General features: G+C 40.1%; 1 protein-coding gene across 1 annotated transcript in view; it reads left to right on the forward strand.

Annotated features, from left to right (window-relative positions):
• The window catches only part of LOC109935450 (sodium- and chloride-dependent GABA transporter 1-like), a 49,562-nt gene that overhangs the window by 9,032 nt on the left and 15,389 nt on the right, over window positions 1-25,141 (forward strand). Inside the window, exons 4-10 of the mRNA XM_020534083.2 lie at window positions 2,762-2,871; window positions 4,196-4,328; window positions 10,140-10,274; window positions 11,976-12,079; window positions 13,574-13,698; window positions 14,836-14,948; window positions 17,152-17,283. Of these exons, the coding sequence (XP_020389672.2) occupies window positions 2,762-2,871; window positions 4,196-4,328; window positions 10,140-10,274; window positions 11,976-12,079; window positions 13,574-13,698; window positions 14,836-14,948; window positions 17,152-17,283 (852 nt within the window). The remainder of the gene's footprint in view (window positions 1-2,761; window positions 2,872-4,195; window positions 4,329-10,139; window positions 10,275-11,975; window positions 12,080-13,573; window positions 13,699-14,835; window positions 14,949-17,151; window positions 17,284-25,141) is intronic.

Below are 25,141 nucleotides of genomic sequence, written 5' to 3' on the forward strand. Positions count from 1 at the left end.
TGAGTGTCAGTAGATAAGCATCATTGCTAGGTTCTGCCAGGGCTGTCCTGATCTCCTCTGTAACTTCCACGTGACGGAAGATCTTTGGAAATCTTGGAGAAATATCAACGGTAGAATTGCTGACTGTACCTTTAGTTTGAGGCTGTCCACCTTGTTGCATGGATAGGCACATTTCAATTTTTCCCTCAGTCTGGCCACAAGAACTCACACGAAAGTGGATTGCCTCTCAGCCTGGATTTTTCTGGTTTTAAGAATGCAGGGGAAGGAAAGAATGTATGTTTGTGAGTGAGTGAATCTCACTCACATATGCATCTCCACACACATGTTTGCCTATGTGTCCATTTCACCACACATTCCCTCATGCACATACCCATTCAAACACCCTCACACCCACCAACAAACCCAACCAAGCACAGCCAGACGCTCATACACAATTATTCAGTTTGTCCACACATCCACCCACTCACCCATTCATCTACGCTCATCTATACGTCCATCTATCCACACCCACCCTCACCACACACCCTTCTGCCACCCATTTCCTTACACCTGCCTATTCACGACACCCACTTACACATCCACACAGACGGATCCATTGACCCATGCCCAACTACATATGTACACCCACCCATGCACCCATTCACTCTTAACCATTTGCACTCCTTCCTATTCATCCACAGCCACCCAGACAGCTATTCAGGCATATATCCATCCCCTGATATACTCAGCCATTTATACACTCACCCATTCACCCCCATCCACTGTCCCATTCACCCACATTCCGCCAAACATTTACCCATTCGTTCACACCCACTCAAACAAGCATGCATTCACTCACACCCAGACATTCACAGCCATCCATTCACTTATGGCCAGCCATACACGTAGCGATTAACTGACACCCACATATCCACACCATTCACTCATTTACACTCAAGCCTGGCAGTTTAGGTGATTGATAATACTGAGAAGCTGCACAGGATTGCTGTGAAGTAGCAACATGCACTATACTCCTGTCTGGTCTAACACACCAGCTCTCTCAAACTGTTCTGTAGCTGTAACCACTGCTCATTGTGATCTCCTGGTTTGTCTTTTAACCCTAGCAGCGGAAGCCCATTCTCATTGCCCCCTCAAGCTTTTTGGTGTCCAGACTCTAATTCCTACCCCCGCCTCCTAGACGGTGTCCTGATTCTTGTTTCCCCTCCCTTTCCAGGCAATGTCATGACTTACGTTTCCTAAACATATATTTGATTCGTAAAATTGGCTCAGTGGTTAGCACTGCTTCCTCACAGCACCTGGGACCCAGTCTGATTCCACCCTCGGTTGACTGCCTGTGTGGAGTTTGCACATTCTCCCCATGTCTGTGTGGGTTTCCTCCGGGTGCTCTGGTTTCCTCCCACAGTTCAAAGATGTGCAGGCTAGGTGGATTGGCCATGCTAAATTGCCCCACAGTGTTCAGGGATGTGTAGAATAAGTGGGTTATAGGGGATGGGTCTGGGTGGGATGCTCAGAGGGTCAGTGTGGACTTGTTGGGCCGAAGTGCCTGTTTCCACACTGTAGGTATTCTGTGATCTGTGAAAATTTGTAATAAAATTCAACTTGTCTCCATATGGCATGCCCCACACTTAGCAGTTTCAAAACAGTTGGAATAATCTTGATACTTACAATATACTTTCCCGCTTAGGCATAGAGCCATAGAGCAAAACATTTCAAGTCTTGGTATGGCATCCTGTTGGAAAGTCTGTTGTAGATGGCTGTTTATTGTATCGAGCTGGAGCATTGTTAAGAGTGCATTTTTTTTAGAACTTTACTGTGTTTCCGAGGCATGCTCTTTAATTTTTTGGAAAATAACTAGAATTTATTTGATTTGAAAATATTTGATGGAATATGTGGAGGAAGCTTATTTTTGAATCTGGCTTGTCCTATTCCTGCAGTAATAATGAGGCAGGAGAGAGCTGCGCCGGAATTTCACCCCATTTATTTGTACACTATAACTATTCAGCAAGGCTCAAGCCAAGGGAATACCTATGCCTGGAGTTTCATTGGGATGTTTGTATAGTCTAGAGGGGAGAAATCCTTCCTGAGTTGTCAGGGGAGATAGAAGTGATGGAACTACAGACTACAGTTGAGAATCCAGGATGCAATCTTATCGATAAAATTTAATTTGTTACGAGTGGTAGCAGAATGATTGACTAAAAAGCTTTTAGAAAAGCTGAATTTCAAAATACTAAGTTCAGTTAACAGTGTAGGTAATGGGCACTTGTGTGGAAATGGACAAAGGTGGTCTGGGTAAAAAGAATAAATGTTGGAGAGAAAGTCCAAAGTGACATCTGTCAGTATGGCAACTTTTGTCCATCTCCAGACATAGCCTAAGATGTTAGCCTAAGGTGTAGTCAAAGAGGTTGATAGACAAAGGCTGCTGCAGGCATTAACTCTTGTCCCATTCAAAGAGGCAGTTTGGTTTTACCAAAGGTAATTTGGAGGAAATTTTGTCTCACGGCATCTAATGTCCACTACAGAGTGAGAGGATGGTGCTACAGCTGCCTGGTTGACAGATAAGATGGAGTGATAAATGGTATTTTCAGTTTACATGAGGAAGTTGATTTGTTGCATCTAAATATTTATGAGGTTGTCGTAATTGATGATGCTACCGAGGATGGAGCTCCAAAGTTACTCCGAAAACAACCAAAAGACAAGTCAAATGTTTTGTTTTGCTTCTTTAATATACATTGATTGATGGATATGTCTTTTTTTTCTGTAGGAGCTTCCTTGGCAAAGCTGTGACAATGAATGGAACACAAAAATGTGTTTTTCTAACTACTCTATGCTTGATACCAGTAACATGACCAGTGCAGTGACAGAATTCTGGGAGTAAGAGATGCTCATTCTGTTTGTTGAAGTAGAGATAATTTTATCTTCCAGTAATTGTTATTGATTAATAATAACCGATTTTATCTATTCATAATAGTTGTTGATCAATAGTAAAAATGTGAAATGTATGACTTGTCAGACACATACAATTGAATGTTGTGTTCCCCCTCTGGTGAGTTTGAAGGAGGAGGAGGCAGAAAGAATCCACAAGGTGTCTTTCCTATTGTCTGGCCCAACTTGTCTGAAATTTCATGAAGAGTGGGGGTGCAGTGGGCAGTCTGCCCATTTTTAGGCCTGTTGAGACCCTCAAATAGCTGCTTAAGGACCTCATCCTGAGGTATCAGTTACTCTTCACATAAGATTATCCATAATTGCACAAAGCAGTCACAAAGAGTAGGAAGAATTTGATAGAAACCTACCAAGTAATCCATAGGCTGCAGTAGGCATTGCCTGATGGAGTACTCCTCTCCTTGAATCCCATAACAATTATTCTAAAATTGTTGGATAATCCTCTTGATTGAAATGGAATAGCTGGGGTACGTTAATGCTGACTTTATACACACAGTTGTGGATCACAGATGCTCACACAGAATGGGAAAATATGAATAGATATAAACATTTTCTGTGAGGAAAAGAACCTGGTGCAAATGGCCTATTTTAATGCAACATGTTGGCTGCAATAGTTTGCCATTCCGTACCATAACCAGAAATGTGCCCCATTTAAGTTCTCTCTCTTCTTCCTCATTGCCACCCAACTATAAGTCACATTCTAAGTGCTAAACTATTACAAATACAAACCCGCCAAAATCCTTGTGAGGTTTGAATTGTTGCAAACATGCCTCTGATTTTAAAAATGAAAAGAACTGCGGATGCTGTAAATGAGAAAAAAAAACAGAAATTGCTGGAAAAGCTCAGCAAGTCTGGCAGCTTCTGTGGAGGGAAATCAGAGTTAACGTTCCAGGTCAAGTGACCCTTCCTCAGACCCTTTCTCTGATTTTATCTCTGCATCTCTAACAGTCATCACGAAATCAAAATTTTGTATCGTCTGTAATTAATTCACCCTGCCCGCTGTATTTCGCACTCTAGAGGGCTCCATAGAATCCCACCCAACTGGTAATTGTTTCAGAAATATATCACCTTCATTGTCCATCCAGCTAGAAACGTGACAATTGAAAGGTCTTAAACAATCACGAATAATTTAATGTAGTTGGATTGAAAATTGTAATGAGCCATTTATAGATGGAAACTTGAGAATAGATGGAGAAAAAGGTTATGCGCTGCTATGATGTAGTGAATCGTATTAAATATTTTAATATACTTTCAGACGGAACGTGCACCAAATTACCAGTGGTTTGGATGAGCCAGGGAGCATACGGTGGCCTCTGGCTGGAACACTAGCGCTCTCTTGGTTGTTGGTCTATTTCTCAATCTGGAAAGGAGTGGAATGGACAGGAAAGGTATGACCAAAAAGAATTCATGCCTTATTTTCCCTTCAGAGAAAATGAATTAGATGTTGTCAATGAATGAAGCTAAGTTCAGTGGATGGTTTGTTGTCCTTTTGAAGAAAACAACATCAGGGTGGATTTTTCAGGTTTTGGCAATCTCATGTAGATTGCCATTCTAGCCCTTCTTTATTATGAAATAAAGGAACTTCACATTTCTAAGAGGAGATTCCACTCAGGTCTCCCTTAGTAATGGCTTTGATTTGATTTGGTTTATTATTGTTACTTGTACCAAGAAACAGTGAAAATAATGTATTGCGTGCTAAACAGTCAAATCATACCTTATGTAAATACATCAATGTAATAAAGCAGAATGCAGAATATAGTGTTACAGCTAAAGAGAATGTGCAGAGAAAGATCAACTCTAATATGTGAGAGGTCTTTTCATAAGTCTGACAACTGTGGAGAAGAAGCTGTTCTTAAATCTGTTGGAATATGTTTTCAAACTTTTGTATCTTCTGCCCAATGGAAAAGGGTGAAAAGAGAGTATAACTGGGGCGGGAGCAGTCTTTAATTATGTTGGCTGCTTTCCTGAGGCAGCGGGAAGTGTAGACGGAGTCAATAGATAGAAGGCTGATTTTCATGATGGACAGGGCTGCGTTCACAACTCTATGTAATTTCTTGCAGTTTGGGTAGAACAGTTGCCATACCAAGCTGTGATGCATCTGGATAGGGTACTTTCCATAGTGCATCTATAAAAATTGTTGAGAGTCATTGTGGACATGCTGAATTTTCTTAGTCTTCTGAGGAAGTAGAGGTGTTGGTGTGTTTTCTTGACTGTAGTATCGACATGGAAGGACCAGGATAGATCGTTGGTGATATTTACTTCCAGGAACTTGAAGCTCTCGACCTTCTCCACCTCAGCACCATTGATACAGACAGGGGTGTGTCCTCTACTCTGGTTCCTATCTCAATGACCAGCTTCTTCATTTTGCTGACATTGGTGGAGTGTTTGTTGTCTTTATACCATGCCACTAAGCTGTCTACCTCCTTCCTGCACTCTGTCTCATCATTGTTTGAGATCCGACCCACTATGGTAGTGTATCAGCAAATTTTTAAATGGAATTAGAGCAGAATTCGGCCATACACAGTTGCGAGTATATAAGGAGTATAGTAAGGGGCTGAGTATGCAGCCTTGTGGGGCACCACTGTTGAGGATTATTGTGGAGGAGGTGGTGTTGCCTGTCCTTATTGATTGAGCCTGCAGGTCAGGAACTCAAGGATGCAGTTGCCGAGTGGGGAGCAGGTTCCTAGATCTCAGAGTTTGGAGATGGTTTTCTTAGAATGATCATGTTGAAGGCAAAGATAAAATCAATAAATAGGAGTCTGAAGTAGGTGTCTTTTTCATCCAGGTATTCCAGGGATAAGTGTGGGACCAAGGAGATAGCGTCTGTCGTGGACCTATTGTGACAGTAGGCAAACTGAAGTGGATCAAGGCAGTTTGGGAGGCTGGAGTCGATGTGTGCCATTACCGATCCTGGAAAGTTTGTAACTGTTGATCAAAATACAGGGGATTAAATTGGGTAGTAGTTCCTCCAAAGAAAGGTGCAGGGATCACAATATGTGATTAACGCATGTCTATTATTTGAAATGCAGGCATTTTGTCTGTTCACATTGTCTGCTCATTTGCGCCAGCTCATCCCAACTTTACCCTTGCAGCATTACCTTTTGATACCCAAGAATTAGAAGCTGGTCTGGCTGTAGAGGTTCCACCAAGAAGACAGTGAAGATTGAAGACACTCTAAATTGATTTCACACTCTACGCCGACAGTTCAGATTCTAACTCTGTAAGCACGGTGCCTCACAGTGCCAGGGACCAAGGTTCAATTCCAGCTTCAGGCACCTGTCTGTGTAGAGTTTGCACATTGTCCTCATGTCTGTGTGAATTTCCTTTTGGTGCTCTGGTTTCTTTCCATAGTCCAAGGAAGATGCGCAGGTTTGATGGATTGGCCGTGCTAAATTGCCCATAATATCCAGGGAAATGTAGATTTATAGGGTAGGGCTGGTGAGTCTGGGTGGGATGCTCTTCAGGGGGTCAATGTGGTCTTGCTGGGCCAAATGGCCAGCTTCTATACTTTAGGGATTCTATGATACTAGAGGTTTGATGACAGCAAAGAGTTGAGACCTGCTTATCAGTTACAGTCACAGAGTCATACAGCATGAAAACAGATCCTTCAGCCCAACTTGTTCATGCTGATCACTTTTCCCAAACTAAACTAGTCCCATTTGCCTGCAGTTGGCAAGCCCCTAAACCTTTAATCCTTCATCTCTCTAACCCTTCCCTATTCATGTATTTGCCCAAATGTCTTTTAAGTGTTGCACCTGTACTTGCATCTACCACTTTCTGTGGCAATTCATTCCACATATGAACCACCTTCTGTGTGAAAAAGTTGTCCCTCGGGTCCCTTTTAAATCTTTCCCGTCTTACCTTAAAACTATGGCCTCTAGTTTAGAACTCCCCCACCCTGGGGAAAGATCTTTGCTATTCACCTTACCTTTCCCCTCACTTTCTGTTAACTTGTCTTGCTCTGTCGGACTTCTGCTGATTCTTGCAGTCACACTTAATGATAAGAAGAATCCGACAGAATCATTCATGTTTTGGCAGCAACTGGTTTGTGCAGAAGCTTTACAGTAAACAAAAACTCTTATGGGGGAGATGGTGGCATAATGCTAATATCCCTGGACTGATCACTCAAGGATACAGGCTAGAACGCTGGGAAAATGCGTTCAAAATCCCATCATGGCAGCTGGTGGAATTTTAATTCAATGAATAAAATAGAATCATAGAATTCCTACAATTTGGAAGCAGGCCATTTGGCCCATTGAGTACACACCGTCCCTCCGAAGAGCATCCCACCCAGATTCATCCCTCTAGCCCTACATTTCCCATGGCTAACTGCCAGAGAATCATTGAGAAGCAGGCAGATATTTCAGGAATTCCTTGAGACCCCATTTGCTAATTGGTTTTCTGTTTTGTAGACTAGTGAAGGCATTGGTTCCTCAATGTGTACAGTCATAGCAAAGTTCCTGGAACCATGGGGCTGGGGGTAATCTGTCTAGGAAGGGAGGACGAAAAGGTAAAGACCACTTCCATTTCAAACAGGGTGCTCGCATGGAAAGACATAACTAGAGGTGAGTTTAACCTGAGGGTCACCAAACCTCAAATAAGGGGCAAGTCTGAGAAGAGAGGGCCTTTGTGGTTACCTCTACCAATGCAGGCATTGAACCTACACTGTTGATATCACTCAGCATCACAAACCAGCCATCCAGCTAACTCAGCTCACCAATTCCCATTATCTATTTAAATAGCAGAGCAGGCTCAATAGGCTGAATGCTCCATTCTTGTTCCTACTATAGTGATCATAACAAGGTCAGCTAGGTGGACCTCATAGAATGAGTTCCCTGACTGGGGCTGTTAATCTGGTCCAAACAGGGAGCCCTGGCTGACAGGGCTATAAACAGGAGTGTCAGACAACCTGTTCATTCTGAGAGCTGGCTCTGAGGAAGCCAGACAAGTGTCAAGTACTATGCATGTGTAAATAAAGGGTGACTTGGTGATGGGACACTGGCCTCTGTGGAGTTATTTCACCTACGTTATGATCCAACAGTGGAACTATGAACCAAAATGACCAAATTTATTAAATGTCATCCAATGATAACTTTATTAACAGAATTCCATTTTCTGTAACTTTAATTGTGATATAAATGCAAATGTACATAAATTAAACATGAATTAACAGATTAAGATCGGTAGAAATTATAAATTAGCCATGGAATAGTTGATACCATAAAGACTATCTCTTGAGGCATAAGCATTCTTGTCACTCTTGTACACATGTGGCAGCATGTGTAATCCCAGCCTTTCTAATTCTGTCTCTGAAACACAGGATTGTCTCACTTAATGAAATTTGTTCCTAGAGTCACCAAAAATGATAGCTCCATTCCATCTGAGTTCCCTGGAGAGAGTTGCCGCTTTAATAGCACAATTGTGGAGAAACTCCTTAGCTAGGTTTATGAAGTTGTTGATGATATAGATTCCCCAGATTCAATTTGTCTGACTCCATTAAGAGAACTTTTTATTGGGCTTCTCAGTTACTGCAAAACTGTGGCATAGCTATAAAATCAGTTAATTCACACCTTCTACTCTAACCCTGTTTTCAGCTTTTTGTCCTTTTTAGCTGTGTTACATACGTAGCTCCTTCTAGATGTCTTGTTCTCCCCCTTTGCTACAGCTTCTATTATTTATAGTGAGAGCTCTTTTGCCCACCAGCACCATTGCTTTTGTATGTTAACTTCTTTCCTGTTGGTACTACTTCTAGGTCAAGGATCACCAGGTGACACAGACCAGTGTTTTTTCTTACTTAAGGAAATTATAACTGATTTCCATGCAACGTTTAAAAGTCATTTCTGAATATTATTAAAACAAATAACAGATACCAAAAACATTTTAAATCAGTTATTAATTTTCCTTACTGTACTATTTACAGATAATAGGTTTGTGTATAATTTAAGAATGTTTCAATATAGTGGTTTGATTAACACTTTGATTTAATATCCTGATATTTACTGAGCCTTTGAAACACTCTTCTAATATTCATTAAGTGCAGAACAATTGAGCCATGAAATCATACTTGAAAGTCTTGAAATTTGCTTCTTTTACCATTGCACCATTATTCATAACATAACCAATGAAGAAATATTTAATATTGCCCAAATACACATATCAGTGTTGAAAAATCACTTCAAGCAAGATCAAGTTATTACAACATAAAAAGTCAGTCAATCAAAGAAAGCAAGTAGTCTGCTTCGCAACTAGGGAAACGGATATTTGCTAGACTCAGTTTGTTAGTCAGCATTGGGGCACAAACTGCACATTCATAATAAGACCATCTGGCAAAACAACTACCTGGTCATCTGTTTAGCTGAGTTCTATTGATGCAGTGATTTTTATTATTAATGATTTTTCTAAGTTTATTTGGACAAGATTGATAGTTCCTTCAAAGGAAATGTCGGTTACATTTTTAACACTTTTAGGAGAATGTAAAGAAGCATTATTCAAGAGGCATTTTGAATGCCTGATATTTTAATGAGAATTTCAAACACTTGCAAAATATTAGATTGCTCGTCAGTTCTGTACCGAGTGGATACTGGGTGAGTGGATATATTGGATGCAAAGTGGGTATGGATGGTGGAGGTGTCATGGGAAATATGAAGGAAGAGGCATGAGAGTTAAGGGTTCAGGGCGAGCATGAGAGATCTGGAAGAGCATGACAGAGGCCCTTGTTGTTGAAGGGGTGAGATATGAGGGATAGAGGACACAACAGCCATGCATTGAACTGAACAGATATCCCATAAACTGAGGCAGGCCTTCTAACCTACCGACCTCATCATTTTCATACTGTGGTGGCCTCCTGAGGGGCGTCTTGAACTTGGCAGTGCTGAGTGTAGCCTCCACCCAACACTTAGGGACGAAAATTCCAAGAGACCTTTTTTGCATTTCCTCAAAAGACATGCCAGCCCAAACTGCCCAGACAGATGGCTCACCTCCAAGTTGCCCAGTCTTTTCTCCTGAGACCATTTCCCACTGGATTGAGGTCTGACCTTTAGAAGTCAGGACCGTGATGTCAGGAAATGGCTCAATTAACAGTTTCCAAATTGAAGATAGAAAAAAACACTGGTCTATAGCTTCTGTTGCAACATATATTCTGCCATATGTAACATTCATGAGTCCTATTATGTTCTTTCTCCTGCTTTCTTCCGATTCAGGTCGTCTATTTTTCTGCTACTTATCCCTATTTCATGTTGATCATTTTATTCTTCCGTGGAGTGACACTCCCAGGAGCAAAAGAAGGAATTTTGTTTTACATTACACCCAATTTCAACAAGCTTTCAAACTCTCAAGTATGTACAATGTGGACTTTCCATGTAACTATAGATATCTTTAATATGATAGATAGCAAAATTTAATAGTAGAGTAAACATATGTTGGATTTTCTGCTCAATTGCCATTGGGTTCAAATAAGAATGTTTAGATTCTTTATCCTTCCGACACCTTTTTTCAGTCCCAGACCAGACCTCTAAATTTGCTTGAAGAACAGAAATTGCTGGAAAAGCTCAGCAGACCTGGCAGCATCTGTAGAGAGAAATCAGAGTTAACATTTTGGATTGAGTGACCCTTCCTCAGAAACTAAACTTGCTTACTAGCCCAGATAAGACCCTCAAATTCTGTAAAAGTCCAGCCATGAATGAAAATCTCTCTTTTTAAAAGTAGACTAAATTTGAAATTCACGTTTCTTTCTAAGCAAGTAGAGCCATTGGATTCCATGATTTTTAAACACACAGAATAAACTTTTACAATATAAAAGTCAGTAAAGCAAACAATCAACAAATTCTTATATACTACAATTCAGAATTGAAGATGAGATAAATATGAATTAACAGGCAAACTGTGCTCGGACAAACCACAGACTACACTTCAAAAAACAGTCACAACCAAGACAGATCCTATGAATTTTTTAGAAACCCTATCTAGTGAACACTGTGGGCTACAGCATTATTTCAAATACTATCTCCCTCACAAAGAATTTCAGCCATTCTCTTGCAACATTCAAGCCTTTGATTTCCTCAAAAGACATTCCAGCCCAGACTGGCCAGACAGATGGCTCACCTCCAAGTGGCCCAATCTTTTCTCCTGAGACTATGTCCCACTGGGTTCACTAGGCTGTTTTTCAGCATCCAATCACTGGCAGAGCTCCGTCTTTCTTACTGCTTTGAGCGGAACCACTGCCCACAGGCTTTCCTTTGCCCCAACTGCCCCTATTGAGTTCTTACTGATGATGTCTGATGACTTTTGGCACTCACTACCAGCATCAAATACTTTCAAGTATGTTATGGGCTAGTTTTGAGGTGAACTACCTCCCTGTCTATTACCCATTAAGAGTTTCATGAACAGTTTAGGTGGAAAGTAAAGCTACCTCTACTTTGCTGTGATGATGGATTAAAATTTTCCCTGTATACCTAATGTAGTGAAACTGTATAAATGTTTTCTTGATAAATGTGCTCGCAATTATTTTGCTACATCTGACAAAGAAAGTAAATATTTTCTTGAAATGTTGAGATTGTATCTTCAAAATAGGCTGCTTTTGTTTTGAACTGATTGGAATGTGCATTGTGCAGAGCTGAAGTGGTTCAGGAAAGCCAAGTATGGAATAAATTTTGTGAATCTTGAACGAACAGAAGTGCTCCCTTAGGTACTCCTTACTGTAACCCAGGTCCCTCCCCTCCCCATTCCCCTCAGCACCCATTCTGATTGCAACTCCGACTGCACACTCCCTAACTTGCCTTACTGGTGGTTGGAAGACTTCAATAATAGTAGGTCTGAGTTGCATTTAGTGCTTTGTAATCCAATGGCTCTGCCAGCCAGATTCATAAAGACGTAGCTCTGATGTCAATCATCATTTTAGCCATGTTAAAACATTACCTTAAATTATCTTCTTTGTAGACCTGGTTATGAATCTATTTTGCTTTATGGAGTTGTTTGAATTTAATCTCGTCTATACGTTTAATGGTTAACTTTAATGGGTGTCTGCTCCTTTTGGGCAGGTTTGGCTTGATGCAGCTACACAGATCTTTTTCTCTTATGGACTGGGTCTGGGATCACTTATTGCTTTGGGCAGTTACAATATGTTTCACAACAATGTTTACAGGTAAAATATATACATTATTTTGATTATGTGGTGAAGTAAAGAACAGCGACCTTTCCAGTAGGAATACTTTCCAATTCACAATCTTTGGTGTGACTGTGCCTCATGACATTATAATCTGATGGGGTTGGAATATCCTGCTACATTGTTATGGAGTCTAAAGACAGCAAAAAGGCAAGGCTGACAGAAATAAGGCTTTCAATTTCTGCTGGGACAAAGTAAAAGACTGATTAATCAATTGTCGTGATATTTGTTGCAGTTTATTCCAAACTGTTTTTGGATTGCACTGAAAACAATCAAATCTTCCATTTGCTACTGTTACAAACTTTACAGTGCAATATTTATCCTGAGCTTGAGGAGACAAGTAATGCTTTCCCTGCTGATTAGAGACTGACGACCATCATGGTAGAAATAATGACTCGGAGATCCCAATGCAGAGCTACGAATACATACATAATATATGCCAGAGGCAAGGCTACAGCATTGTCATTCCAATTTTCTGACAAGTACTCCCTGTGACTAGGAGTATGATTGTGAAATTACTTTTACATAATTGTATTATAAATTTAAATTTGATATATCTCTCCTCAAATTTCTTCTTTTAAAATACCCTATCATTTTGTAAAATAAATTTCCCTTCCCTATATTAGAGAGAAAGTTGATGGAATCTGGTTTGTTTCTTAAAGCAGAACTTAACGGTAGAATGAATGCAAAGAAAAAATTCTATATACTCACCTTGGAATTTTCTCCAGTTTATGGTTATGTTCAAGGAACGATGTGTACATTAAAGTACAGTTCTCACTGTCAGTTAACGTACAAATGTAAATACCAGGATTTGTATGTGTGACATATAACTAAAACAATTTTTTTAATCAGCCTTCTCCAGTGCTATCGCAAGACTGGCATATATCTAGTTCAGCGTAAAACTCAGACTGTGTTCGTGCATAAAAATATCAGAGGCAAAAATGTTTATTTTCCTTATCACAATTTTTGTAAAGCTCTACTAATAACATATTATACAGTTACTTCACCCTTTCAAAAGTCATCTTCCAAATAATTTAATGTACCTTTCAAAAGCTTGGCTCAAGAACAAATGAGTTCACTATCAGGGAGAAGACATATAAATGCAAAGTGTTGCGGATGCTGGAGACCTAAAACAGAACAGGAAATGCTGGAGAAACTCAGCAGGTCTGGCAGCATCTATACAAAGAGAACACAGTAACATTTCCAGATGGATGTGACTTTATTGGAACTTGGAACAGATTTACTGCTTGTTTATTGGAGCGCAGAACAGTATGTGAACCAGAGAGTTCAAAAGCAAATTAGGGGAAAGCAATGAAAGATAACAGCAAGTTATTAAGATGAAGATATGCCGTGGTCATTTTCCAAATCTACAAATATTTGACGCTTAGTTTCCTAGAAGCCACATCTTAAGCAAGATGAATAGTACTTAATCAAGAGATAAGATTCATTTTACGTGTCTGCTTTAACTTCTAGGGATTGCCTCATCGTGTGCAGTATAAACTCCTGCACGAGTATATTTGCTGGATTAGTGATTTTCTCAGTTATAGGATTCATGTCTCACATCACAAAGAAACCAATAAATGAGCTGGCTTCATCAGGTAAGATAAGTCTTTTAATCTATGATACCTGATGCTATGTTATGTCTCCTTTTTATGTTTAAAGCAAGTAGATTTTTAGACATTTTATAAACAGCATCTTTTGATATTGGGTGTGCAACTGGAATGCTCTATCCTCCAACTATCCAATAGGTGAAAAAAAAGCATTTAATAGATTATGAAGAATTTCAAGCTACCATTGCTGCTCATGCTTTTGTTCAAAATGTATTTAATTTTCAATCATGATTGTTGGTACCATGATATATGTTAAATGAACAGACATGATCATATCAAAACAAAATGCTGCAGATGCTGGAAATCCGAAATACAAACAGAAAGTGCAGGTGAAACTCAACAGATCTGGCATCATCTGCGGACAGAGAAATGAAGCTAATATTTCAACGAAGCTAATGTATTGGCTTCTTCAGAAGAAGAGACATGCCGAACTTGAAGCATTTGATGCTGCCAGACCTGCTGAGTTTCTAAAGCTCATTCTGTTTTTAATTGAGATAGAAACATATAAGCAACCTGGTATCACTCAACATTACAGTACCGGCATGTCCTATCAGAGAATGGCAGAAAGTGGAGTGAGACGTTTGGTTGCTAACAATTGTCACTACGTTCTTCTTAAGATAATATTTTATCATCACCATTAGGCATCCTCCACTGTGTGATACTACCACTGGCCTAAGTGGGACAGACTAAACTCGGACATTGTGTCCAGAAATTGATATCCCAGAAATTAATATCAAAGAATGGGCATCTAACAATTATTCCAAAACCACCACAATGTATAGCCTGACTCATCCCTCACTCCTTGATTGCCTCAGAGACTCATCAAGTCACTTTTCTGTCATTAGACCTGAATGACACTGCTTCAAAAATCTAAATTCAGGACAAGGGCCACTTAAGCACTTTACAGGTCTAGGTAACCTGATCCAGACAAGCAGTCTCTGATCTGGGACTCAGGCATTCATGGTTTCTGCTCTAACTTGTGTCAATGAACAACGTTCCTGGAATTTTGAACCTTTATCATATGTTTTCATGGAATATATTAAATTTAATAATCATTCTTCATGTATTGATACTTAAGAAAATCAGTTGATATGACTTTGTGATTCCACTCCATTTATTGTATAGGTCCTGGGCTGGCATTTCTTGCCTACCCACAGGCTGTGACACAACTACGTCCACCAGCACTGTGGTCCATTCTCTTTTTCTCCATGTTACTGATGCTTGGCCTTGATTCACAGGTTAGTATCGAAACATGAGGCAATTAAAATGATGATTCACGATGTTATACCTGTAATAATGCCTCAAACATCAGAGGAGTAAACCTTAAAAAGTTGTATTAAATTAATTAATAAATAAAACAATTCCTCCCTTCCTTTCCTGAATTTGCCAGTTCTTCCTGATCTAGTTGGTTGGTGAATTGAACTCATTGATGTGTGTAAGTTTAGACAGTAAGCATTTAATTCTGGGGTGCACGACAGTTGAACGAGGTCCTTATCTAACATCCACACAAAGCCATTTTCCAGTGAATCACTAGATAATGATCAAGAGTTCAAACATCAGCCATTTTTGTTCCATTTTGATCGAGAACATTTTTATAATTTAAACAGTGACAAGAACTCAAGGATGTACATAGGTATTACATGGGCCAAGATGTCTATGGTGAATAGCACATTTGTATTTTATGACCAAAAATAGAGTCTTTGGGAGCACGGAATCTTGGGCAGCAATTCCCTGTGGTCCACAGCAGTTGGATGCAGCAGCATTGTACTTATGTTACCAGTTGCCTCTGAGCAGCACTTCAAGCCTCAGAGAATGGATTTTAGAGAATACTGTATTCCTCACTTTCCTGACCCAAAGGTCAGTCATCAGCTCACCCACCCGCAACCCAACTGCTCTGCAGCAATATTATGCTTAGAACAGCTTAAATTGTCTCAGTGGGACTTTGATGTTTCCGTATCCAGGAAGACGTCTTGCTCTAGTGAACTGCTGGTCAATCTGATTGGCTGCAACCCTAGTCTCAGCAGCCCCAGGCTGGAGGAGTGGCCACTGCTGGAACTACAGGCCATTTTTAAGAAGAAGTGGTGATTGAGGTGGGACTTAATGGTAAGTCCAGGATTTTGGATGAACATGGCTGGTAGACCCCAGTGAGAGAGGTGGGGAAAGGGGATGGGGTGGATGGATTTGAGGCCAAGGCGAAGGGTCAACAGGGTGAATGATCTTGAGATTGGGTGTTGCTTCTGATGGACAGAAAGGAAACATACCCTCAAAGAAGGCACCCTGTGAGGCAGAGTATTCCAAATTTGGAGGTTATGTAGAGTAAAAACTGAAAAGATACTATGGATGCTGTAAATCAGAAAGAAAAGCAGAAATTGCTGGGAAAGTTCAGTCGGTCTGGTAGCATCTGTGGAGAGAAAGCAGAGTTAACATTTTGGGTCAAGTGACCCTTCCTCAAAGTATAGATGATGTAATATACAGGAAGTTTACTGGATAGGAATGAGTGTGTTGCCTCATCAGAAAAGGTGGGCCAAAACAGTCTTGCTTCTAGAAGAATAGTAGTACTCACAAGGTACTCTGATTTACTGCCAATTTCTCTTTATCTTTGAGAATGTGTGGTGAACTGGCTTCTTGAGCTGCTTCAGTACATGTTCTATTTTTACACAGCCTTGTTGGATAGGAAATTAGGGGTTTTGCCCCCGCAACAGTGAAGGAACAATGACATATTTCCAAGTCAGGATGCTGCATGATTTGGAAATATATCACCAAAATAAAATTTCATCAGATCCAGCACCCAAGACCACTACCATCTGGAAGGCTGAAGGCAGTTACTATATGGGAATATCAGCACCTGCAAATTCCTCTCCAAAGCACTCAGCATTCTGACTTTGAACTATATTGTTTTGTAGATAGCTGCTGGCAGTACTTTGGTGGCTTTTAGACCTGCAGGTCTTCCTAAAGGTGGTGATCCAACTCTGTCAAAACACGTTTACAACTGTCAGGTGCACATTGAGTATGTCCCATCCCTTATTTTCACATATCTGTACTAGTATGGTTGGCCTCCTATAACATGTACAGGTGAACCTAAGCAATTCTACCACTTGTTGTCACTTAACTTCACAGCAGCAAATTCCTGCACTTATTGTTTCTCCTCTGTCAGTTGCAGTTTTAGAATGTAACACCCTTCAAACAGAAAGCTCGACTGAACCATGCAGCTTTAACTAACACAAACAGCTATTCACACACTTAGTTGTTCAAATAAAACCAATGCATTGGCCCTACATTGGTTGGATCCAATATGTACTTATGATAATTAAATATAGCACTCTCAAAAGAACCAACTGCTAATCTTGGATTGCAGTCATGACATTGATTTAACTACTTTGTGTTCATGCTGTCTTTATTTCTCACTCTGTTTCTATTCTAAATCTAATTACTTCCTTTCAGTTCTGCACAGTGGAAGGCTTCATCACTGCACTGATGGACGAATACCCTCATAGACTGAGAACCCACAAAAAGCTGTTCATTGCAGTGATGTGCATCATTTCATACCTCATTGGATTATGTAACATTACTCAGGTATATTAGGAATAAAATCCTTAGGCATTTCTTATTTGTATTGTAGACAAGTTATATGTTAACACATAAGATACTTATCAGGATTGTTCTTTATTTCATGATTGCTTTGATCAAAGTGAGTACATAGTTCAGTTTTCTTTTCAGAGGTTCATTTTAGGCTTATCAAGGTGAAGCATCTGAATGATGGATAATGTAATATGCTGTTTACATGTTTTGAGCTGCATGTCAGCATAGTTAATTGTACCATGGGTCAAATGCAAAGTAAAATAAGTAACCTCACATGCACTAATTGAGCTTGCTGTAACTTAATATTCTTATTTGACTATATCATCTTCTCTGTGCTCATTGCCAATTTTGTCCCTGTAAATGTTGAGTTTTAATAGTTTTGAGCTGTAGAAAAGGATGTTTAAGTGTGTTCAATTCATTTCACCAGTAATCCAACAACCAGCAGAGATAAAGTAATTTATTTACAAAGATTTGGGGTAGTTTCAGAACTATAATCTGCAACACAACCAAGTCTTCTCAATCCTCTAAGAATTCTGATTTTTTAATGATGTAACTAATACATCCACAAGTTCCCATTTAGCACAGTTTATTTTTTTTTTCAGTTTAGTACTTGAAATATTTCTTATAATGATACATTCTGGCAAGATATTTGATAGGGCATTCTTGAGAGCAGGTCACTTTCAATACCAAAGACAGACCACTGAGGGAAAATATACAAAAGACAAAGAGTGAGCTCGTTCCCCTTCCGGTTGGTCTCAGTGTCACACACCATGCACTGGACAGATAGCTCCCATATTTATACAACTCCACTCTGAAAAGTTTGTTTAGAAATTATAAAATTGTAGCCTGACAAAAACTTTCAGATTGATTTTCACTCCTGACCTGTAAGAGAGTGATTAACAGATATTTGGATTTAGGAAAGTGATTAAAAGATGCTTTGGGTTTACCTACAGTGGAATGGTTGAAGTCATCTTTCTAAGCAGAGGATGAGCACAAATATTTCACAATCCATTAATGTATTGTTCTGTTAAAACTTCTACATTTCAGCACTGGGAAAGCAAAAGACAGATTGCAGAAGTTACTACAGTGTAAAACACATCAGTGGATTACACAGTTGTTCTAGGGAAGATAGGATCAGTGGCTCTTGATGTTTGTTCTTGGCAATCTATATACCTAAGTTGCTGTTTCTCTTGGCTGGTTTGGGAAATATGGCTTTTCTTGCAGCTGGTGTATGAGATAGATTGATGCCTTACTAAGCCTGACAGATAAGGAGGCCTGTGGGTGTTCACTGGCCCATAGGCATTCACTGAGCCAATGGGTGTTCAGCCTAGAGATTGGGCTGAGACTGGGTTGAGAGCCATGGAAGCATAAGAATATATTGTGATGCATTAATATTATTAAATAAGAAACCAATAGAAACTTAGATTTGCTGCTACAAAGAAAACATCATTACAACCACACAGGAAGAGAATAGTAATACTATCAGAAGAAAGAGTGTAAAAGATTCTTTACCTCAAAAATAAATCAGGACCAGATCAGGGAGATCATAGAGACTAAATCTGTGAAGTCTGAGACTTTGGAGAGAGATGTATCAAATGTAAATATAATAGAAACAAAGATTTGGGGAGAGATTGTGAAGTGGAATTAACATCAGAATCACAAAAGATGATGAAGTAATGATAATGTTAGAGTCAAATGAATAGATAGAGAGACATGGAATAGTACAGATTCTCTAACCTCACAAGAAGAGAGTGCTTCTAAAGATCTAACTGTAAATAATGAATTATTGCAAAGAAGAAGACCATTGACTCAAGCAACCTATTTCTGGGAGACAAAACAAAACCCACACTCAAACTATGCAAGCAAACATAGACCACGCCTAGAGTACTGTGAGCAGTTGTGGGCATCACACCTTAAGAAGAATATATTGATCTTGAAGGGAATGCAGCCTAGGTTTACTACAATGATATCTAAACTCCAAACTCTTTCTTCACATCGAGATCTCTCTGGACTAGTCCTATCAGGAAATCAGAATGAAATCCTCTCGACTGTACATGACATGATCTTCCTAAATTTATCTCTTGAATTAGTATGGAACTGGGCTTTCTGGTTCTCTACTCTTGTATTCCCTACTGATAGTCCATGGCCTTCACTTCTTGACCTCTATCTTGGACATTTAGCTTGTTTTTATATTTTCTCATTGTCGTGCCTGCATTTCCCATTGTCACTGTGACTCTCTAGACATCTGACTGCTGGTAAGTAAAATACTTGTGACTCTATTTTGGGCAAATGATCTCCATAAGGTTACTTATTCAGATTCTTCACAATCAGTACATGCATTGATATGTATTTCCTAAGCTCTTAAGTCCTTTCACTCTGGTTCAAACTTTAGAACTCATGGGTGTCTAAAGGATATGTGCTTCTTCATCAACACCTTCTCCTGTGTTCTCAGAGTTTAATTGTCCCCGCTAGTCGTGAGCAATGTACCTTTATAGTCTGATTGCGGTTACAGTGTGGAAGTTTACCCATCACGTTCACTAATTTTTCCTGCCCCTTTCCTCTCCCTGTGTTCTTCTCTCATACAGTTAGCCATGTTACCTGATGTGAAATCTCCCTCTAACTGTTTCAACTTTAATAAATACTTTTCTAATAGTGTGTGATCCGTTTAGATGGATGCATAAAAAAGTGAGTTGATCATTGTTCCTTCTAGTGCTGAAGGATTGTCATGCAGGCATCTGACCATTTCCTGATTGATATAGGCTATACCCCTTAAGATGTCTGTAAGGATATTTTTTGCATGTACTGCATGTGCAAGTACAGTTTGTAACTTACAGTTGGATGATCTGGCAGTATTTTGTTCACCATCATATCAATTATTGCATCCTTTCTTTTGCACAAGTCAGTGCTGAATGGACATTGTATAGCAGTATGCATTACTGTGATATTTAAGTTCTAAAACATGACCCGAAGTTTGTCATTTACAAAATTATGCGTAATGAATCTTGATGGTGACCGAAGGCCTGTGCTGATCTGCTTTTCCATGACGTAATCATGCCTCACAAACCTTATTGAATTCTTTGAAGAGGTGACCAAACACATGGATGAAGGTAGAGCAGTGGATGTGGTATACATGGATTTAAGTAAGGCATTTGGTAAGGTTCCCCATGGTAGGCTCATGCAGAAAGTAAGGAGGCATGGGATAGGGGGCAATGTGGCAGATTGGATTCAGAATTGGCTGACCCTTAGAAGACAAAGGGTGGTAGTGGATGGAAAATATTCAACATGGTGCTCAGTTACGAGTGGTGTACCACAAGGATCTGTTCTGGGTCCTCTTCTATTTGTGATTTTTGTAAATGATTTGGATGAAGGAGTGGAAGGGTGGATTAGTAAGTTCGCGGATGATACGAAGGTGGGTTGAGTTGTGGATAGTGCGGAGGGCTGTTCTAGGTTACAAAGAGACATTGATAGGATGCAGAGCTGGGCTGAGAAGTGGCAGATGGAGTTTAACCCTGAAAAGTGTGGGGTGATTCATTTTGGAAGGACAAATTTGAAAGCAGAATACAGGGTTAATGGAAAGATCCTTGGCAGTGTGGAGGAGCAGAGGGATCTTGGGGTTCATGTCCACAGTTCCCTGAAAGCTGCCACCCAGGTGGATAGAGTTGTTAAGAAGGCGTATGGTGTGTTAGCTTTCATTAATAGAGGGATTGAGTTCAAGAGCCATGAAGTTATGCTCCAGCTATACAAAACCCTGGTTCAGCCACATCTGGAGTATTGTGTCCAGTTCTGGTTGCCTCATTACAGGAAAGATGTGGAAGCATTGGAAAAGGTGCAGAGGAGATTTACCAGGATGTCACCTGGAATGGAAGGAAGGTCTTACGAGGAAAGGTTGAGAGAGCTAGGGCTTTTCTTTTTAGAACGACGAAGGATGAGACGTGACTTGATAGAGGTGTACAAAATGATCAGAGATATAGATAGAGTAGACAGCCAGAGACTTTTTCCTAGGGTGGAGGTAGCTATTACGAGGGGACATAGTTTTAAAGTGAGTGGAGGTAGATATAGGGGAGACGTCAGAGGTAGGTTCTTTACTCAGAGAGTGGTAGGGGCATGGAATGCATTGCTGGAGAGGGTAGTGGAGTCGGCCTCATTAGGGGCATTTAAGCTGCTATTAGATAGGCGAATGGATGATAGTATAAGGTAGGGGTGGAGTTTAGATAGACCTTAGGATTAGGCTAAAGGTTCGGCACAACATCGTGGGCCAAAGGGCTTGTACTGTGCTATACTGTTCTATGTTCTATGTTCTAATCCACTACAGTCCATTTATCTTTATCATTTATCACTGTGGAAATGCCAATCCCAGTTGTCATATCTACAAAAAGTAATAGTTAGACATCCCACTCTTTGCTCCATATCTTCTGATCCAGGACTACTATTTCATTAAATTCCTCGGTTAAGGAAAACTTAGAATTGGATGTGGTAATGCTTATAAAAGTTAATACATTGCAATGTGATCTGATCTACAAAGATGCATTCTCTTTATCCATAACTCTGGCAGCCTTTAACATTAGCTTTGATGTTTGTGAGGATGGGTGAGCAAATTGTTTGTGCAATTTCCACATAATCATCTTCTTATCAGAGAGATTCCTATCTGCATAGGTCAATAACATTTCTTGAACCTCTTGAGAAACTCCAGTTTCATCAATGGAATACAATAAAGTCCAGATTTTGTGAATTGCAAGTTTACTATTTTACCAAATACAAATGCTTTATTGTTCTCCATGGCCAAATGTATTTTCACTTTATTTCATTGAAGACTTACTCAGCAATAATCATATGTTGCTCTGGAAGTCAACAGTGCTTACAAAATGTTCTAGCTGTGCAATTACTCACTAAAGATGACAACTAATGATCAACCCTAAATCGAAAGCAAGTAGTGCTTTCATATTCTTTGATTCTGTTTTGTTTTTGCTTTGTCCAGGGTTTCCAAATAACAGTTCAACCAATTGACACCACACCCTATTGAGGTACAGCCACTGCCTGCGGCAACACAATTGAATGAGTCAGCAATTGAGACACTCATGGGCTGACTTAAGTCTTCAGTCACTAACACAATCTTTTCTCATTGTTCAGCCTGATTATGTTCATCCTCAGAACCATCTGTTTCCTGTGTTGCTTCAAATACTTGGCTTCAAATACTTGGACAGTTCCTGACGTTGTGATATTTGGAGTCATGCTGGAAATGTGTACTAACTATTCACTGTAGACTTCTGGAATCATTTATGGTCCTGCACTTTCTCTTAATTCAGAAATCTATTCAAGGAACAACTCCCCTCAAAAGAAATAAAGGAGGGCACTAAATCAAAGTGTTGCTGGAAGCAGAGGTCATGCATTCCCATCACCTGAGGCACTGATCTGTCTCTAAAAGCTTTGATGTATGAGATCTGACTTTTTTAAAAATAAAGAAATCCAACAACATAACTAATTACTCAGTGAACAAATTACAGACACTGCCCAGCAGGGATATAAGCTCGAGTGTGAGGTTGGAAAAGCACAGCAGGTCAGACAGCATCCAAGGAGCAGGTAAGTCAACATTTCAGGCTGAAACCTTTCGTCAGGACTGCCTGTGATTTTCCAGCTTCATACCTACAGACTTTGGCTTCCAGCATCTGCAGTCCTTATTGCCTCCAGGGGTATAAACTCAGCTGTTTTTAAGAAGCTCAAAAATAAACTATCTAATCACCCAATTAATCAAATACAAATGCTGTCCCCAGGAGTAGTGTAACAACAATGAAAAGTCAAGGAGATGAACTGAGCTTTGAGGTTGTAGACTTGCTTGTCGAGCTCGTGTGTTTGATTGCAGACGTTTCGTCACCCTGCTAGGTAACATCGTCAGTGCACCTCTGGTGAAGCTTTGGTGTACTGTCCTGCTTGTTATTTATATGCCTCAGAGACCAATTCTCACTGGTCTCAATACACACAGACAAAGAAGGACATGAATTTGACTGGGATGACACATCCATAATAGCACAAGCTAAACAGAGATACACCAGGGAAACCCTGGAGGCCTGGCATTCCAGCCGGAACTCCATCAATAAACACATTGAACTGGACCTGATATACAAACCACTGAGAAACAGAACCGGAAGTGATGCCAACCACCCAGCAAACCGAGGCATGGAAATAGCAAGCAGGACAGAACACCAACGCTTCACCGGAGGCACACTGACAGTGTTACCTAGCAGGGTGACAAAATGTCTGCAATCAAATACATCAGCTCAGCGAGCAAGTCTACGACCTCATCCACACCCCGAGCTACAAATCTTCTCAAAAGCTTTGAACTGATCTCTGTTTGTTTTAAGTTAAACCAATTGCCAATTTAACTAAACTCCCAATAAACAAATCACATGACTGCCCTCCGGAGGCAAACTTATGACTTTTCATTGTTTGACCAGGAATCAAATTTGGGCCGTGGGCAGTGAAACCATTAAATCATAACTATTTAATCACCAGGGATGGTAAGAGAGACACAAGCGATACTGAAATTGAGGAAATGTTAGACAGTCTACAAAATCACTCTGCAGTTATTTTAATCAACCTGTTTGGGCACACTATGACACATTATGGGGAAAATAACACCCTCTAGCCCCTGCAGTGCCCACCTCCCTCTAAAGGCTTCACTGGTATAAACTAAACTCTTTTTGTTACTTTAAGAACCTATCACCAAATCACCGAATTAAAACTACTGCAGAGCTCACTAGGCTAGACCAACAATGACAAAAAGAAAAAGGTGGGGCAAACAAAGGACGAGCTAAATAAAAATGGAGTTGAGGATGAGATAATACTTTGCAGGCCATGGTGCCCATCTCTCTCGAAAGACTGAACTCCTATTTTTAAAAAATAAACTATCACCAAATCATTTATTTATGAACTTTCTTTTTAATCCAAATTTTACTAGTGCAATGGTTGGAATTGAACCCACACTCCTGAAGCTGCAGCTCGATGCTCTGGATTACTAGCCCAGAAATATTTATCATATGCTACTGTCCCCAGCATCCCAATCCTGTTTATGACTTCGATATTTCCTATTTAGCCTGTATTACCCACCTATAGAACAGATGGGACTTGAACCTAGGCCTCCTAGCTTAGAAGTAGGGACACTAACACTGCACTACAAGAGCCCAGAGTATTTATGATTTTTTTTTGCCCTTCTTCTTATATCCAGAAGTGTTCTTAGACACAACTGAATTGCATTTTATTTCCAATCACCAAATCACCCATGGTATTTTTTGTATCTACTAACCATAACAACTAAATTGCCTGTGTTCTCCAACTGATTAATTTACATGCAAAGCCCTTTAAGGGCAATGCAGACCATTAAAAGTGAGGGGGAGTTAGGGAAGGTGGAAATAGCTAAAGGGGGATGGGGCTAAATCAAAATGGAGTTGGAAGGGGCATGTTTATGACATGAATACAAAGTTAAATGAGCATCGTCTGCTCTCAATCAACTCTGGAGCTCATCTGTTTGTCCATTAAAGACACATGCATCTTGACAACTGAAGTTCAATATGGGTTCCGTCAGGACAAGTTTGCTCTTGACCCCATGACAAGTTTCGTTCAAAAAGGGACAAAACAGCTAAACTCCAGAGGTGAGCTGAGAGTGATTGTCCTGAGTGTGGCATCAAGGAGCCCTAGCAAAACTGGAGTCAATGGGATTCAGGAGAAATTCCTCCACTAGTTGAAGTCATACCTAGCACAGTGGATGGTGGTGGTAGCTATTTGTGGTCAGTCATCTCAGGGCCAAGACATCTCTGCAGAAGTTCTTCAGGGTAGTGTCCTAGGCCCAATCATCATTAGC

The sequence above is a fragment of the Rhincodon typus genome, chromosome 18 (genome assembly GCF_021869965.1).
Source record: "Rhincodon typus isolate 14 chromosome 18, sRhiTyp1.1, whole genome shotgun sequence".
Classification (NCBI taxonomy): Eukaryota; Metazoa; Chordata; class Chondrichthyes; order Orectolobiformes; family Rhincodontidae; genus Rhincodon; species Rhincodon typus.